Source organism: Siphateles boraxobius, unplaced genomic scaffold (assembly GCF_051911475.1).
Source record: "Siphateles boraxobius isolate OS27281-9 unplaced genomic scaffold, OSU_SipBor_1 57, whole genome shotgun sequence".
In the NCBI taxonomy this organism is placed as follows: domain Eukaryota; kingdom Metazoa; phylum Chordata; class Actinopteri; order Cypriniformes; family Leuciscidae; genus Siphateles; species Siphateles boraxobius.
Window position 1 is genome coordinate 856,551 of NW_027509183.1, and position 18,301 is coordinate 874,851.

The 18,301-nt window shown below is 37.8% G+C and overlaps 2 protein-coding genes across 2 annotated transcripts; both read left to right on the top strand.

The window, feature by feature from the left end:
• The first annotated feature begins 529 nt into the window (after positions 1-529).
• Positions 530-7,641, top strand: slc25a25a (solute carrier family 25 member 25a). The gene is made up of 10 exons (XM_077206898.1): positions 530-803; positions 1,999-2,125; positions 2,221-2,308; positions 2,529-2,640; positions 3,654-3,812; positions 4,659-4,811; positions 4,975-5,082; positions 5,552-5,719; positions 5,926-6,076; positions 6,435-7,641. The coding sequence occupies exons 1-10, from the start codon at positions 645-647 to the stop codon at positions 6,617-6,619; spliced, it is 1,410 nt and encodes a 469-aa protein (XP_077063013.1). The 5' UTR covers positions 530-644; the 3' UTR covers positions 6,620-7,641.
• Positions 7,642-9,774: 2,133 nt separating this feature from the next.
• Positions 9,775-18,250, top strand: zdhhc12a (zDHHC palmitoyltransferase 12a). Its single transcript, XM_077206900.1, has 5 exons — positions 9,775-10,098; positions 11,234-11,370; positions 11,448-11,543; positions 13,794-13,960; positions 16,563-18,250. Exons 1-5 carry the CDS (start codon positions 10,002-10,004, stop codon positions 16,876-16,878), a joined length of 813 nt encoding a protein of 270 aa, XP_077063015.1. The 5' UTR covers positions 9,775-10,001; the 3' UTR covers positions 16,879-18,250.
• The last annotated feature ends 51 nt before the right edge of the window (positions 18,251-18,301 follow it).

Sequence of the window (18,301 nt, forward strand, 5' to 3'; positions counted from 1 at the left end):
AGGCTATTTGTTATTTTTATATTTGTGTATATATATATATATATATATATATATATATATATATATATATATATATATATATATTATATATTATATATATAGTTCAAGTAAAAACAAATTTTTTTAATGGTCTAAGTTTTAGTTCACTATAAGACCCCTGACTTGAGGCATGTTAAGGGGGTCAATACAGTTTATTTTTATTATTAACTTTTAATTACTTTTTTGTCTAACAATATACAACATGTTACAGGTCTATGTCGGTTTCTCTGTGCTCTGTGAGAAAACGCGAAATTTTATGAGTCACTTCCAGTGAAATTTCACAGCGTGTCACATGTCTCTTCTGGCAGCTCATGCCGGTGTTCAGTAGTGAAAGAGGAGGGCCTGATTTACATACGACCCCAATGGCTTCCAGCCGTGATTGGCCTTTGATACTCTGACGTCAATGACGGCGTTCAAATGTTTAAATGCGTAGACCCCGGTGACCAATCAGAGTCCGCCTCCTTCACTCAGTGGGCGTGTCTAAGGACTTTTCTAGATACGATCCTCAGCAGCGTTACCGGCATTTCAGAGTTTCACCGCCGAGCAGGCGAAAGTGTTCTTGTGTTATTTATTTATTTATTGTCTAAGACTTTAATATTTTGAAGATGTTGTGCCTGTGCCTTTATGTGCCTGTCCATAATTCAGATCATGTCGAGGTGGACTATTTTGAATCGAATGGATTACCGTCCGAGCTGAAGTCGCTCAAGTCTCTCAGCGTCCTTCTGCCGTCGCAGGAATTCTCTACATACCGAAAATGGAAGAAGGTAAAAATGATAAAATCATATGTACATTCTTTCTAATCTTTCTTTATATATTACTCAATGTAAGTGGACCTTTGAGTAAAGTAAAAAGTAGTTGACTCTTTTTTTTTACCCTTTTTTAAAGAAACTACACATTTTTTAAGCATGACGTTTCCGGTGCTCGTTCCCTTTTCCTGCGCGCGCGTTTCCGTGAAAATGACCATATTTGGAGTTTCCCCAGAGCGCTTAAAGGGATAGTTCACCCCCCAAAAAATACAAATAATTCGCAAACCCTAATTTGCTTACCCTGAAGTTGTTCCAAAACTGTATGAATTTCTTTCATTTGCTGAACACAAAAGAAGATATTTTAAAGAATGTTGGTAACCAAACACTTTATGGTCCCCATTGACTTCCATAGTACGAACAAAATTCTATTAGCAAAAAATAATTTCAGCAGATGAAAGAAATTCATACAGGTTTGGAACAACTTGAGGGCGAGTAAATGATGATAGATTTTTCATTTTTGGGTGAACTATCCCTTTAAAACTATTGACTAAATAAAGTGCATCAATGATGTGTTCAATGTTATAGCCTCATCAACACCATGGTACTGTAACTTAATAGTTTATTCTACTTCATTATTCATACTTTAATGTAGTTGTTTTTTTTAATTGAAGGCTGTATGGTGCCCCTAGTAGTGTAGTTTCAATGAGACAATCAGAATTGATAGGCTCATAAGTTTATTGATTATGATTGTCTGAGCTGCTGCAATAATCTGGATGAATGTACAAAGATATTTATAATCTCCCGAACAGATTTCTTTAATTAGAGTACGCATTCAGTAATTACAGGAGTCTGAGAGTCTTGATCTGATTATGAGTTTAAGTTCCCTTGTGAGTTAGGCCTAGTGTTAATATTATTTAAACGTATTATTTATTTATTTTTGGTAGCATTAGTGAAAAGCACCGACTTTTACCTGGGTTTTACAGATCTTGTATTGTGTCATGTGTCTTTTAAGCCTGTGGTTCATTTGATCTGCATAGTTTCCCGTCGAATAACTAGACACATTACATCTGTGCTAGTTTTCCAGCTGTCGGTATTCACACACTAACCTTACTGATTGTGCAATGATTTGCTGCTGGAATGCATTGTACATTTGCAGTCGCACACACTAATTGGATTTGATTGCATTAAAAATTGTCATCTTTTCCCCCCACAGAAAACATTAAAAACTGAAGAGAAAGAGCATGATGGGCAGCTGGACTTTGAAGAGTTTGTTCACTACCTCCAAGACCACGAGAAAGACCTGAAGCTTGTCTTCAAAAGCCTGGATAGAAAGAAAGCTGGTATTATACCTTGATGCAATGCAATACTTGATTTGCAAACTCACAACTAAGTGATTTTAAAATGACTGACACTTCTTTAATTTGTTCCTTGTCAGGTCAAGTGAACGCCAGTGACATTGTGAACTCCTTGCGAGATCTTGGTGTCCATATTTCCCTGCAGCAAGCGGAGAAAGTCCTTAACAGGTGAAATATTGCTTGAATAAAGTCAACATGGCAATATTGCCAATTTTTTAAAGTCATGCACCTGGTTTAATTTACCTTCCTATGTTTAGCTCTCATTATATTTTTTGTATTTTAGGCGCTTGCAGTTAGTTAATAACTATATAAATGCATTGACCTCGCAAGAGCTTGTTTCCATGTTGTAAATGGTCTTCCTTCTGTCTTTGTCTTTTTCCTCTTGTAGCATGGACAAAAATGGCACAATGACTATTGACTGGAATGAGTGGAAAAAATATCCCACGCTGCAACCTGCCGAAAACATTCCCGAAATCATCCTGTACTGGAAACACTCAACCGTAAGAGTTTCTCCCTCACTCAAACTGATGCTAGTCCAAATCCTCAAATGCTTCAGAATTAAACAGCCTGTTTAGTTAAAAAGCTGCTTTATTCCTGATGACTGCAAAGCGATTAATACGGGGATCTGATTAATATGTCTGCAGGGAATTATTCACGTTTCTTAAAAGGTGTGTAAATTAGGCTGGCTTGAGTTTTAGGATTGCTTTAGGACGTAGGCCTTATGATATACGGTTGATGACAGTCGTAAATTGACGGTGCCTAAAATATCGACAGGAACACTGTGATCTAGGACAGGCTCCAAGTTTAATAGGTGTAACGTTGCAGCTACTAAATCTTAACTAGTCTGTGTCCTGACTGCTAGAGTTCATCCTAGTTACATTTTGCAAATCAAATATCAGAGTGCTCAAATTAAACCGAGACTAACTGTCCCTTCCTTATGCAACAAGTCTTATTGTTTATATAAATTTAATTCAATTTATTTATAAAGCACAAATAAACACAACTTCCGTTGACCAAAGTGCTGAGACATGCACAATTAGCTGTTCAATTTTAACTTGATCTAGTCGTTTGATTGTTAAATTTCAGGATCAGTGACCTATTTAATGGCAGTTTTAACTGGACTGCAGCCTTTGTCCTCACAAGTTCAGCGCGCAATAAAATGGACTCTGATGCAATGTGCGCAAGTTTACGAGGGTTTCTAAAGTCCACAATGGATTTTTCGATCAAATGGCACCAAAAACGCTTTGACTGCGTCACTGGTCGGGTCAGAACACAGTTGACTCGCACGCTGTTGCTGCCAAGGTCATTGCACTTTAGTTCTCTTGAAGTAGCATTAATGCAAAATACTAGTTGTCATTCACTGATTTAATTTCATATTGTTCAATGTAAGCCGTTTCTAACAGCATCGTTGATCCGTTTCTTTGTTGCTTCGTTTTATTAATGCAAAATGCTAGTCGTCATTCACTGATTTACACACATTGGTTAACAGTATCTGTGATCTGTTTCTTTGCAGATCTTTGATGTGGGAGAGAACCTGATGGTACCAGATGAGTTTACGTCGGAGGAGCACATGACCGGGATGTGGTGGAGACATCTGGTTGCTGGTGGAGGAGCTGGAGCCGTGTCACGAACCTTCACTGCGCCTCTCGACCGACTCAAAGTCCTCATGCAGGTGCGATGATCACATTACCTGCGTCATTCTGAGTTCAAGAGAACTAGATCTGTGTTACATCTTGTAGATTTGAATCCTATATTAAAATCTGTTAAGTTACTCACTCAAGCGCGTAGTCTTGAATAAATCCCAACCTCAGCTTTCTCTGTAGACTGAAGGAGGTTTATTTACACAACCATTTACCTTCAGACCTCAAGCCCTTAATCAACCAGTATTTATTAGAAGAATGTCAAAATAACTAATTATTTGAAATAAATCCCTCTTAAATCCAGACATGTCCAAGTTTTAGAGTGTATATACAAGGTGTTGTATAGGCTATACAGACTGAAGAACCACCAAACTGTCTAAAATATGGTTTTTATCAGGGATAATGCAAACTTATTTTATAAGATTGGCCCACAAAAACTGGTTTCATAACCATATTGCCAGAACAATTGCCCAAGAGTCATAAGTGTAGTTAATCAGTATCATAAATGTATGTTCCGGGGAACAGAATAATTATACAGATTATTCAAGCGTCCAATCAGAATCCGTGTGGTCAAGCACACCCTATGTTTTGCGCTCTGATTGGTCCGATACGAGTGGACATTGTCATGACTGTGTGATAGTGAAGATATGTGTCAGCGAGTCATGTTTACGTCAGCCGTTACACAATTGGACTTTAATCGTTCAGTTTAAAACCTTTTACCTACTTTTTTCGACATGCTCAACTTTGCTCCCCTACTTGTGAGGGTCTAAAATCTTTTGTTTTAATAGAACGTGTTAATTCTGATCACTGAAACTATAAAAGTGTGATATTATTTAGACATAACAGGTTGTAATAAACCTCTTATTTTCTTGTCTCAGGTACATGGTACTCACGGCAACAACATGTGTCTCATGAGTGGTCTTGCCCAGATGATCAAGGAAGGAGGGATGCGTTCGTTATGGAGGGGCAACGGCATCAACATCATCAAAATCGCTCCTGAATCAGCCCTCAAATTCATGGCTTATGAGCAGGTAATAGATGAGAGCTGATCCGGATGTAAATATCCAACCTGAGAAGTATGAAAAAATTGGTGCATGCTTGCAATCAAGGAAACGGGGTTATTCTCAGCGACTAAAATTTGTGTAAAACCTACTTTGTGTATCATTAAATGAATGACTTTTCCTTTGTTGACAGATTAAACGGCTGATGGGAAGCAGTCAGGAAACTCTGGGGATCAGTGAACGTTTTGTTGCAGGTTCCCTGGCAGGAGTCATCGCACAGAGCTCCATTTACCCCATGGAGGTGAGTCTCCGAAGTCTACCTCACTAAACTGCTCATATATATGTGTATATATATATATATATATATATATCTCAGTTGTCAACATTTGAAGTGGATCAAAACCTTTCATCAAAGTTATACAAGAATTTTGAACAATACTCGTCTTAGGACAACTTTGATTAACTTTTTGATCCACTTCAAATGTTGAGTACTTCATTTCATTATATTTAGATTTTTATGAGAGAGAGAGAATATATTTAGCTCAAAGTCTGTTTTTGTAGCATTAAGATTTTTTTTGCTCTACTTAAATGTCATGGTTGTGCTTCATATGCACGCTTTAATTGCATCTGGATTCATGGAATCTTTAGGAAAATTTTATTTTTGTTTGTTTTCAATTTGTAGTAATCAAACTAGCCTGAGAAGCTGGCATGGCTTTCCAAAAAATCAGACCATGCTATAATGAAAAAATCTGTAATGCTCTTCTGTTCAGGTTCTCAAAACTCGTCTGGCGTTAAGAAGGACAGGCCAGTACAAGGGCATCTCGGACTGTGCAAAACAGATCCTGAAGGTGGAGGGAATGTCTGCGTTTTACAAAGGCTACGTACCGAACATGCTGGGCATCATCCCATACGCTGGCATCGACCTGGCAGTTTATGAGGTGAGCAGAGGAGCGAACACGTGTCAATATTCCTCATTTAATTAATTCATACGCAGAATAAAGGGGCGGGGCCCTTTAAGCATGAAAACCTGTTCTAGTAAAGCAAAATCAAGACTTTGTAAAGGGCATAATAGGTAGCAATAACTGGAGATGTAAGTTATGAACATAAAATGCTAATTTTTCTTTCCTAATTTTGCTCTTATTAGACTTTAAAGAACACTTGGCTTCAGCGCAATGGCACGGATAATGCGAATCCGGGTGTGTTTGTGCTTCTGGCATGTGGTACGGTCTCCAGCACGTGTGGCCAGCTCGCCAGTTACCCACTGGCTCTCGTACGAACGCGTATGCAGGCGCAAGGTGAGCTCCAGGGTTTATAATGTGCTCTTCTGCATGCGTTTACTGAATGTTGTTTCTCATGGTCACGTTCCCTTTATTTATATAGTGCTTTTTATAATACAGATTGTTTCAAAGCAGCCTTACAGAGATAACAGGAAAATAATGCAATAAAGTTTGTTTCTAGAAGAAAATGGCATCATAGTCCAGTTGGATTTGTAAGCAAGTTACCAGCTTAAATAAGCTGATGTATAGCTATATATATAGAGCTGCAGCTGCTCTGGAGAAAATCGTGATGTCATCACCCAGCTCAGTTCAGTCTAATATAATGCAGGCAGATCAATAATATTGTTGAATATTAAACGTGTTTTTATTTCTGCAGCTGCAGTCGAGGGCTCTTCCCAGGTCTCGATGTCGGGACTCTTCAAGCAGATCATGAAGACCGAGGGCCCGACGGGTCTCTATCGGGGTCTGACCCCAAACTTCCTGAAGGTCATCCCAGCGGTCAGCATCAGCTACGTGGTGTACGAGCACATTAAGTCGTCGCTAGGAGTGCAGTCGAGATGAGGCTTGTAAAGGCTCGAGGAAAGAACTAAATCTCTGGGTTTTGAACCTTGAGGTGTGGAGGATCTCATTCTGTGAATGTGAGGGTGGAGGAGGATGACACTGTTAACTAACACCTCGTTATTTATTCAGTTCGAAATCTGTAGAAAAAGCTGAAATCAGGGACCAACGTATTCGATTTCATGTGACCAGTATGTGTGTGTTGCGATATACATGTGTAAAATGCATATATATTTGATTTTGTGTGTGTGTGTGTGTTTCGATATATGTAAAAATGCATATGTAAGTGCCACTGAGAAAGAATCAAGTGCTGTTATGATCCAGTTGGGCAATGCAATTGAATCAACACTACAAACACAGCATTATTTCATGCTGATTGAAGTTGCACTGCCCACTTTCTTACTAATGCTGCTTTATATTGACTAAAGTATAGTATTTATACATCTTTAACCAGATATTTATTTATATTGTGGCATCTGAGAGTTTAATGAATGTGTTCGTTCCACATTGAGTCTGTTAAAGCCAGTGTTTTACAGTATTTAAACTGTTGTCTAATTTTATCTTAATTCTGGTTATTTTAAATCGGCTCCGTGATGTTCGCTTTGCCTTAATATAAGAGAATGTCTGGTTGATTTGAAAACAAATGCACTTTAATTGCTATAGTCAATTGTGAATGTAACACTGTAACGACTAATCTTGCAACATTGTCAAAAGGTGTGAAGGTTTTGTAATGGGGACCAAATGTTGAAGTAATAAATGCACATGATCTGCTTACTTGCAGTATTGAAGGTTTTGAGTTCACTAATTTCAACATAAATGCACAGGTTTGCATCTGAGACTGTTTGAGGTGTTTGGAAACCTCTTATCGAGAGCACTGGAACGTTTTTTTCGGAATTGATTTGAGTTGTTCAGTGTTTCATTGTAATAGTATTTGTTTCAGGCAAAGTGGCTCTTATTTTAGTTTGTTTTAGAGATTTGTTTTCCATTAAATGTAATTTATTTTTTCAATAAAAACGTAATATTCATATGTTGTCTGTGGTGTTTATCTTGATATTCAGCAATGTTTAACATTTTACAAGGTTTGTTTAACTACATTCGTTTTTTACATTGCATTTATTCATTCTAGTTCATGTTAATTATGACATTAAGTAAGGCATTTTTAAAATCATTAGTTATTTAATGGACCAGAGCTGGCATGAAATAACGAAGTTGTGTTTTATGAATTGGCCTTGATTAATAAATACTGTAACGTGTTCAGTTAATGTAAGTTAATGCATTGCAAAGTGTTTCCAATTTTATATAACTCTATATGTTGCCTAACTTTAAATGCTTTAATTTAATACATTAAATTTAAATAGTGATAAGTCATTTACTAAATAAATGTTTAAAAACATGCTAATTGTCTATTTAAAACAGTAACTGTTCTGATCATTTACTCTGGAATCAGCAATTTAAACCACAACAGTTAATAGTTGTATATGAATTTTATTACATGCCAGGCTTTAAAAAAAACTATACAATTCTGAGGTTACACTTTATTTTAAGGTGTCATTGTTAGTGTAATTATTTAATCCAAGTACTGAGTAATATTAAGCAACTACGTACTTACTATAGCATTAGGGTAGGATTAGGATTTGGTTGAGGGTTAGTTGCATGTAATTATGCATCATTTACTGTTATTACTATGGGAATTACATGTAACATAATGTAACAAGAACACTGTAAAATAAACTATTACCAATTCTAATGAAATCATGGTTGCTAAAGAATCTGTCGATGCCCTTCTTACATAATGTGTAAAGCCAAAATCATAGTTCAACATCTGACTCCTATTTACACAAGATTACAGGTTCAGTCCTAGTTATATTTGACCTGGTCTCTGAACTGTTAGACAGATCATATCCCTGCTTTATCACGCAACTACAGTATTTAAAGGGTTAGTTCACCCAAAAATGAAAATGATGTCATTAATGACTGACCCTCATGTCGCTCCAAGCCCGTAAGACCTCCGTTCATCTTCAGAACACAGTTTAAGATATTTTAGATTTAGTCCGAGAGTTTTCTGTCCCTCCATTGAAAATGTATGAACGGTATACTGTCCTTGTCCAGAAAGGCAATAAAGACATCATCAAAGTAGTCCATGTGACATCAGTGGGTTAGTTAGAATGTTTTGAAGCATCGGAAATACATTTTGGTCCAAAAATAACAAAAACTACGACTTTATTCAGCATTGTATTGTCTTCCGGTTCTGTTTGGGATCGGCGTTCACGAGTCCGCAGACGTAAGACGAGCTGACGTGTGTCTGGTGCGCCCGAGCTTCGTTTACAGTCTGAGGGAGACGCACGCTGGAAACAAAACAAACTTCACAAACATGTCTAAGGATTTACACACAGAGGAAGACTTGCATTTTTTTGCCCAGCCATATTTATTTGAACCCGAATACACGGACGCACCAGATACACGTCAGCAGCGTCTTACGTCATCAGCGTCACTGCGGACTCGTGAACGCGGATCCCCAACAGAACCGGAAGACAATACAATGCTGAATAAAGTCGTAGTTTTTGTTATTTTTGGACCAAAATGTATTTCCGATGCTTCAAAACATTCTAACTAACCCACTGATGTCACATGGACTACTTTGATGATGTCTTTATTGCCTTTCTGGACAAGGACAGTATACCGTTCATACATTTTCAATGGAGGGACAGAAAGCTCTCGGACTAAATCTAAAATATCTTAAACTGTGTTCTGAAGATGAACGGAGGTCTTACGGGCTTGGAGCGACATGAGGGTGAGTCATTTATGACATCATTTTCATTTTTGGGTGAACTAACCCCTTAATTAAACTGCAGTGGTCATTTCATGTAGGCCACATGAAGTGTTTGAACACTGACATCTGCAGTTCAAATCTTTAGTAGCTCTGGAAACTTGCTGGATTGGTATAATTTTCTCCTTAATATCATACAGTCTATTTCCGTCTCCAATACATTGGCATTTTAATTGATTTTGATAATCTACAAATTGTTTTATTTATCATTTTAACCCACGTGGTTCTAGAATAATACATATTTAATGGAATTAGCAGAGAATCTTATTTAAAATCTAGATTTCGGGAAATTACTTTTATTTTGAAATCTAGGCTGCGGAAACGGACTTTTATTTTGAAATGTAACCAAACGCGGAAATGTCAGAACAACAAAATCAGAGAAATAAAAACACACGACCAGCGATTAGATTTATGGAATTACTTTAGAATCTAGGCCCTATCTGAAATGGGTTTCTTTATGTTGGTGTATTTTATTACAAGAGTACAAACAGAATAGTACTTAGTAGTTTATTGAACTTAGCGATGGTATGGGTGATTTTAATATTCTCGTGAGGCAGGATGTTTAAGAACATGTTTAAATCCGGCTGTTTCGTGCGAACTGCTCATGTCATTCTGACCTGGCTCATAACCTTAATTATGTTTCTGCACAACACAGGTACATTTGCATTACTGTGATTTCATTGTGTGTGTGTGTGTGTGTGTGTGTGTGTGTGTGTGTGTGTGTGTGTGTGTGTGTGAGAGAGAGAGAGAGTATGTCTGTCTGCCTGCCTGTCTGTGTGTGTGTGTGTGTGTGTGTGTGTGTGTGTGTGTGTGTGTGTGTGTGTGTGTGTGTGAGAGAGAGAGAGAGTATGATGTGTCGTGTGTGTGTGACAGAGAGAGAGAGTGTGTGTGTGAGAGAGAGATCGTGTGTGTGTGTGTGTGTGTGTGTGTGTGTGTGTGTGTGTGTGTGTGTGTGTGTGTGTGTGTGTGTGTGTGTGTGAGATCGAGTGTGTGTGTGCGTGCGTGTGAGAGAGAGAGAGATCGTGTGTGTGTGTGTGTGTGTGTGTGTGAGAGAGAGAGAGAGATCGAGTGTGTGTGTGTGCGTATGTGCGTGAGAGAAAGAGAGATCGTGTGTGTGTGTGTGTGTGTGTGTGTGTGTGTGTGTGTGTGTGTGTGTGTGTGTGTGTGTGTGTGTGTGTGTGTGTGTGAGAGAGAGAGAGATCGAGTGTGTGTGTGAGAGAGAGAGAGATCGTGTGTGTGTGTGTGTGCGTATGTGCGTGTGTGAGAGAAAGATCGTGTGTGTGTGTGTGTGTGTGTGTGTGTGTGTGCGAGAGTGTGTGTGTGTGTGTGTGAGAGAGAGAGAGAGAGAGAGTGCGAATGTACGTGTGTGTGAGAGAGAGAGATTGTGATGTGTGTGTGTGAGAGAGAGATCGAGTGTGTGTGTGTGTGTGTGTGTGTGTGAAAGATAGTAAAAGAATACTATGGTAAATACCGTGTGTGTGTGTGTGTGTGTGTGTGTGTGTGTGTGTGTGTGTGTGTGTGTATGGTAACACTTAACAATAACGTTTAATTTGTTACATGAACTAATAATGAAAATACTTCTACAGCATTTACTAATCTTAGTTAATGTTAATATCAATATTTATTGAAACATTTTTAAGGTCAAAAGCTGTATCATTTAACATTAGCTAATGCGCTGTGAACTAACATGAACATGACACTTTTATTAATATATATCTATATGTGTGTGTATTTATGTCTATTTATGTTCTTGATCTGTTAGAGATGGTGTAAATTGTGATGTTCTGCAGATCTCAGGAGATGTCAGGAGCGAGGAGACCTGTTACACCCTGTGATGTTCAGCGCTTTAGTTCTGCTCTCGGTTCTGCTGTACTTCACCGTGTCTCTGATGGATCCGGGTTTTGTTCTGTCCGACAACGACACAAAGGTAAACAGGAACGTGAAGTCTGTTTTAGAAAACATCTTGCTGAAATAATAACTAGACCGATATGTGGACTCTTTCAGGGAGCGTCAGTGGTCTGTGATGAAGAACTGGAGAAGATGATTCCTCAAGAGCAAAGCTCCTTAAAGCAGCGGCGCTGTGGATTCTGCTTCTTACTGGTGCTGATACACACTGACAGATCTAGGGAATCACAGTAACATTAGGCCACGCCCACACCGGGGGGGGGGGGGGGGTGCAAAAAGAGTCATTTCTTATCCCACCGTCTCCATTGACTTTGCATTGCGTGAAGAGCCTCACAAAAAACAAAACAATGTCACAGCAAACAAGCTATAAAAAAAAATAGAAATACGTTTTTATAAGCAGTCAAGCCCAAAAAACGAGCGTTTTAGGAGACGAAAGTGGATACGGGCAATAAGACGTGAAAAAATGGGTAAATTGTGGGATCCTGACACTCAGTATGCACTAAAAATACACCACGTGTGCAGTAAACATGTTGTCACTGGTAAGTCAAATATCCAAATGTCAGTTTTATATGTTATATTTCTGTTAGCTAAGCTATCCCTGTCGCCGATTACGTTCTAGTGAGCGTAAGCTAGTTCTCAGAGTAATATTACTCCACTTTTGTACCCCTTAAATGCTCAATTTTGGGCTCGACAGCTTATAAAATTTTAGTTCTAGGTTTTTTAGCTTGTTTTCTGTACACATCTCTTTGGCTTAGCATACACATAACACATTATACAGAAAAACGCGGAGTTTTTTTGTGATTGTTGCGGGAAAAAATCCTTGATTATGCGACCCGTTTTCTTAAAAATGCGATGGAATATGCGGGATATTTATGCAATTTTATGTGATGAAATTGCGGGAACTTGCAAAAACTGCGGTTTGATGAAAAAGAGAAAAAAAAAGTGATTCCCCAACACCCTGTTCTCACTAGGCTACTACCTTAAAGGGACACCAGGCAGGAATCCCGTTTTTGTCAAACAGCGACCCCTAGAGTCGCTGTGGAGTACTTGTATTTAACGTTACGTTGCATTTAGACGGCCACCATTCAACCCGAAAGAAGTCATATAACCATTTCAATAACTCTGAAGCTGTTCAGTTAGGCTAAAAAAAACTGCATAGAATCCCTTTAATGTAAAGAGTCATTTCTTATTACTTCCTATGATAAGCAAGCATTCTACGTCACAGAAAGTGCTGGAATATTTCAGTTCTCATCTTGTTTTATTTCAGACTTAAATAAAAACATCAAACTTACAAAACATTGATGAGTCAAACAAGTTCTGTAGCTTTACAAAAGGAATATGCTACAACTTCTGTAAAAATGAATAAATAAAATATAAAAAAATAAAGGGTGCTCCTGTTTTACAGCCTTTCGATGATGTCCACATCGCGTAATTACATCACTTCATAACGTTCCCATGGAAACAGGGGGAAATGGCTGCTCTTGTGTGAAGCAAACGCAACATTTTTCAACTTTCTGCTAAGATATATGTGACTTTTTTGCAACGAAAATGCGAGGATTATGAAATCATGCAAGCCTCGCATATTTTGAGTGGAAATCGGCAATTTATTCGGCGAAAGTGCGGCGTATTTGGAAAAATGCGGACTTTGGCTGATTATGCACTAAATCATGCGATCGCATAATCGCGTTTTTCTGGAGGGACTGTATTATAGACTTTGTTAGGCTGCATAGATAGGCTGGAACCGGGAACACTTCCCATAAATCCTGATGTACTTCGTACATCATAAGAAGGATGGCGTCTACGCTAATATTAGTCTCTCTGTTTATCCCGAGGTTTACCGCAGTCCGCCGGATCCAGGCCGTATCCAGATCTGATGAAGGACCTGCGCCTGGACACGACGACAACGCATCCCTGAAGTGTCACTAGTCTCTCCCTTCTGAAGGCCTCCCTCCCTTTATCTCTACTGATAAAACGTTGTCGGGATAATTGCGATCCACGTGGCTAAAAAATTCTCAGAGCCACCAGGCACTGTTTTATGCAAATGAGCAGCCGGATCGCATTAAACGTTTTCTGTTAGAACGGTGTCGTGTTAGCTACCCGTAAGTTAATAACCAATGATCGTTGCGACGGAAGTGAATCAATCACTGGACGATAACTTTATTCTAGAGCTGCTGTAAAGCTAAAACAATCTCTGTTACTTTAATTTCCTATTATCATTGTAAAGCTGCTTTGAAACAGTCCATATTGTCAAAGCAGCTTTTAGACATAGTTTTGTCTTTTGTTATAAGTCAGAAATGACAAGTCAATGGAGACGGTTGGATTGTCCCCCCCCCCCCCCCCCCCGGTGTGGGCGTTGTTTTCAGATTTTGACGCGTGTCGCTCTGTCTCTACAATGTGTGATTGAGAGAGTTTGCATTCAGATGTTTCTCTTTTTATGTGAACCAGCAACCAATGAGGGCCAGGCACTGCAGAACGTGCAAGCGCTGTGTGAGGCGTTTCGACCATCATTGCCCCTGGATCGACAACTGTGTCGGTGAGAGAAATCACAGGTGGTTCCTGCTGTACCTGTGTGTTCAGTTTGCCGCTGTGTGTTGGGCTCTACAGGCTGCATGGTGAGTGTGTGTGAGCAGAACATGCATTTGCTGTATTTTTAACTGGATTGAACCTCCAGAGCATTTAGTATGTTTAGATATTGTAAGTGTAAAGATGTTTTAACTCAAAATTACCGTGACATATTATAAACATTTATTTCCAAAGTAGACCCACTTTGTTAATTAAACATTGTAATGAGGTAACATTATTCAAACATTGTAATGAATAATGCACAGATTCTAGTGCATTTTTAGGAATAAGTTGCATTATTAGAAAAATATACAGAAAAAAAAGTATAAATAAATAAATAATAAAAATGAGAATAAACTAGATTACATTTGATTACAATTAAAACAATTCAAGTAAATTAATTAATTTAAGTAAATAAATGTGTTTAAAATAACTTAATTTTAAATAAATAAATCCAATTTGATTTAAAAGAAAGATTTAAATAAATCATGCAATTTTTAAAGAATAGTATGCATTATAAGAAAAGTGTTCAAATAATAACATTTTTATTAAACTAACTAAATACAGTTGATTAAAAAATGATTAAAGTAAATAAATAATCTTTTAAGTAAACTAATAAATACGTTAAAATTATTTATATAAGTATTAATTAAATGAATCAATTTGATTTAAATAAATGTAATATGATTTTAATAAATAATGCCATACTTAAAGAATAGTGTTAGAAAATAGCCTAAAACTGTAATAAGTAAAAATAAATAAATAATAAGAATAAGATTTAAACTAACTAAACACATTTGATTAAAATTAACAAAATCCAATGTGACTTAAAAAATAATTAAATATATGTGATTAAAATAAATTTAAAATAATAATTAAAACAATTTGCATTATTAGAAAAATATACAGAAAAGTACAAATAAATAAATTATAAAAAATAATATTAAACTTAACTAAATATATTTGATTAAAGTAAACAAATTGATTTAAATAATTAAACAATTAAAATACAATAGATCTAACAGTACAGTACTATAGTAAGTAAAAAATACATAATAATGCAACATAATTGGAAAAACTAAATATTTTCCAAATAACTTTTTTTAACATATTTATAATATTTTTTTCACAGTATTAGTGGGTTCTTTACACATGAAAATATATTTCAGGATGGGGGTCCTTCACATGATAATGATCATATTTGGTGGTCTGTGGCATTTAAAGGTGATGCAGTATATACTGTACAGCATACAGTAAACATTGATCCCAGTGGATAATGACTCAAACTTCCCCTCATTACACACTCTACTCCATTGATCAGATTAAAGCCTGATTCAGATTACATGATTTTTTTGTTTGTTACGATAGTCAATGTGTCAGATTACACGATTTTGACTCCATGCCTGGTTCAGATTACACGATTTTTTTTGTCTTTTACGATAGTCACTGTGTCAGATTACGCGATTTTGACTCCTAAAATCTTGTCGTGTCGTGGACAAGAAACATGTCAACACTTTGCTTCCTGACCAGTCATCGCGTGCCGTCTTTAACGATGCGCGTGATGTCATTGAGAAGGCGAAACTATAGCGAGTGACTTCCGGAAACGAACGTAAACAAACAATGGATGTGGCGGTGAGTGTTGTATTTGCTGTCCTGTGTTCAGAAAACTTAAAAAAAGAAAGAAAACCCGACAATGGACACGTTCCTGGATTGCTCGAAGAGGACAGTATTGGCTGTCAATCCTCCACAGAGAACTTGAGGTAAAATATTGTTTTCTTACGAACCTTTCCTCCATGTCATAACTCCACCTAGTAGCACCATCGTCTCTCTTTCGTTTCGCCATTTTTGAAAGTTGTGTACGTAAAAGCTTCTGTGCTCCTATTGGTCAACCTCATACATGTGACGGAACCCGTCGTGGACGACCGTTTAAAAAATTAAACATGCTAGTCTTTTTGTCGTGATGTCGTGAAGCATCGCAGACGCGAGGTATGTTGTCGCCCACTATGACACACTATACGAGATGATGCGATCAAATCTTGCGTCCCGACGCCCGTTGTCGTTTACGAATCCCCACGAGACCCAACGTCAAACGGATCGTGCCAAAATCGGGCTAAAATCGTGTAATCTGAACCAGGAATCTTGTGTCGTGGACATGAAACATGTCGGACTACATGTTGCTTCCTGACCAGTCATCGACGCACACACTCACTCACGCACACACACACACACACACACTTATACACACTCACTCTCGCTCACTCACACACAAAAGCACGCACTTACTCACACACGCACTCAAACACATAGCCTACATACACACACACACACACAGAACCCGTCGTGGAGGACTGAAAAAAAAATTAAACATGCTAGTTTTTTTTATGGTGATGTTGTGAAGCATCGCAGACGCAGTGTCAGTTGTCGTCCACTATGACACACTATACGAGATGAAACGTACCGATGCCCGTTGTCGTTTACGAATCCCACAGCACCCTACGCTAAACGGATCGTGCCAACATCGTGTTATCTGAACCAGGCATAAGATGTTTTATCAGTCAACACCAAGATGCTGTGAAACACTAATTATTCACAGTCCAAAAGTGTTATAATGCATCAATGCAACTATGATTGACCTGAAATGTGTGTCTCCAGGTCTGGCGTGGTGTTCACCGCCTCCTGGCAGGAATGGTTCAGTCGGAACGGTTTCTTGCTCGGGGCGATCGGTGTGACGGGGGTGTTTTCTGTGGTCGTGTTGCTCCTGCTGTGCATTCACCTGTACCTGGCCTCCGCTAACACCACAACATGGGAGTTCATGTCACGCCACCGTATCGTCTACCTCAAACACCGCGACTCTGAGGAGAACCCGTTCGACAGAGGAGTCGTCTGTAACCTGTGGGACTTCTTCTGCGTCTGTGGGACAGTAGCGTGGGAGAGGATCTACAGCAGACACGCCAACGGGACTGTATGACTGATGTTCATGAGGGAGAACTGTAGCGGTTTTTAGCTCTTCAACATTGATTGTGTTTTGTTAATACTAATGTGATGATGTGATTGGGATTTACTTTATGTGGTAAACCTGCAGGGAACATGTACTGTATCTACTTGATGAATGAAGAATCATTATGTGCCACAATTACTGGTTGTTCATTCATGCTAGCAACGTGCTAATTCGTGCTAGCAACATATTAACAATAGCTGCGTCCGAATTTTTATGATTTATGAATGGCAGTGAAGCGACGCAACTAACGCTGGTAGGTCACATGATAATGACAACATGGCGGATGTAGTACGTCCGGATTATATCAACACTACACACACACACATACTATATAGAACACTTTTTAATGCTTGTGAAATAAAAATTGTAGTACCTACTTAGAGAGTATGTGATTTCTGATGAGAGATTTTCAAAATGTTAAATCATGTTTGAAACTTCTTAAAAACATTTGAGCAACATGCTAATTAATGTTAGCACCATGTTAAATTATGCTGGCAACGCAACGTGTTATAAACATGTTAGCAACGTACTCATTCATGTTAACGTCTAAACATTTGCAATGTGTTAAAACATGCTAGCAAAGTGATAAAACATGAACATGTTAATGTTAACAGTGTGTTAAAACATACTTGCAAACGTGTTAATTCAGGTTAGCAACATGTTAAAACATGTTAGTAACATGCTAATTTATGTTAACATGTTGAAAAATGTTAGCAACATGTTAAACCATGCTAGCAATGTATTAAAACACGTTAGCAACGTACTCGTGCTAGCAACATGTTAAGCAAAGTGAAAACATTAAAATGTTAATTCATAGCAATGTGTTAAATCATACTAGTAACATGTTAATTCATGCTAACAACATGTTAGAATATATTAGCAAAGTGTTAAAACATGTTAATTTGTGTTAGCAACATGTTAGGAATGTGATAAGACATGTTAATTCATGTTAGCAACATGTTAAAATGCCTGTAACATGTTAATTCATCCTCGAACTGTACTCAAACACATGCAAAATAATGCTTTTACACACACTAAGACATGCTAACCAACAATATGATAAAACATGCTAGGAAGCTTATAAAGCCTTCAAACTTTGAGACAAGGCTTTGTCAAGTCAACATAAAAGTTTGTTCCGACGAACTTTACTTTCTAGGTTTCATTGTTTTTATTAAGAAGAAGTCAGTTTTTTGTAATAGAAAAACTATTTTCTACTCATTTGTTGCACGTTGTACATCTGTGACATGATTACGTTGGGACATATTGTATAGTTCTCAAGAGTTTTAATTGGTTTTTGAGGTTAATTTTATATGTGACAAAATAAACTTTTGCACACAACGTCTATCGACTCACAAATTAATGATTTTTCTAAGCCAGAAAAATGCTTCAGAAC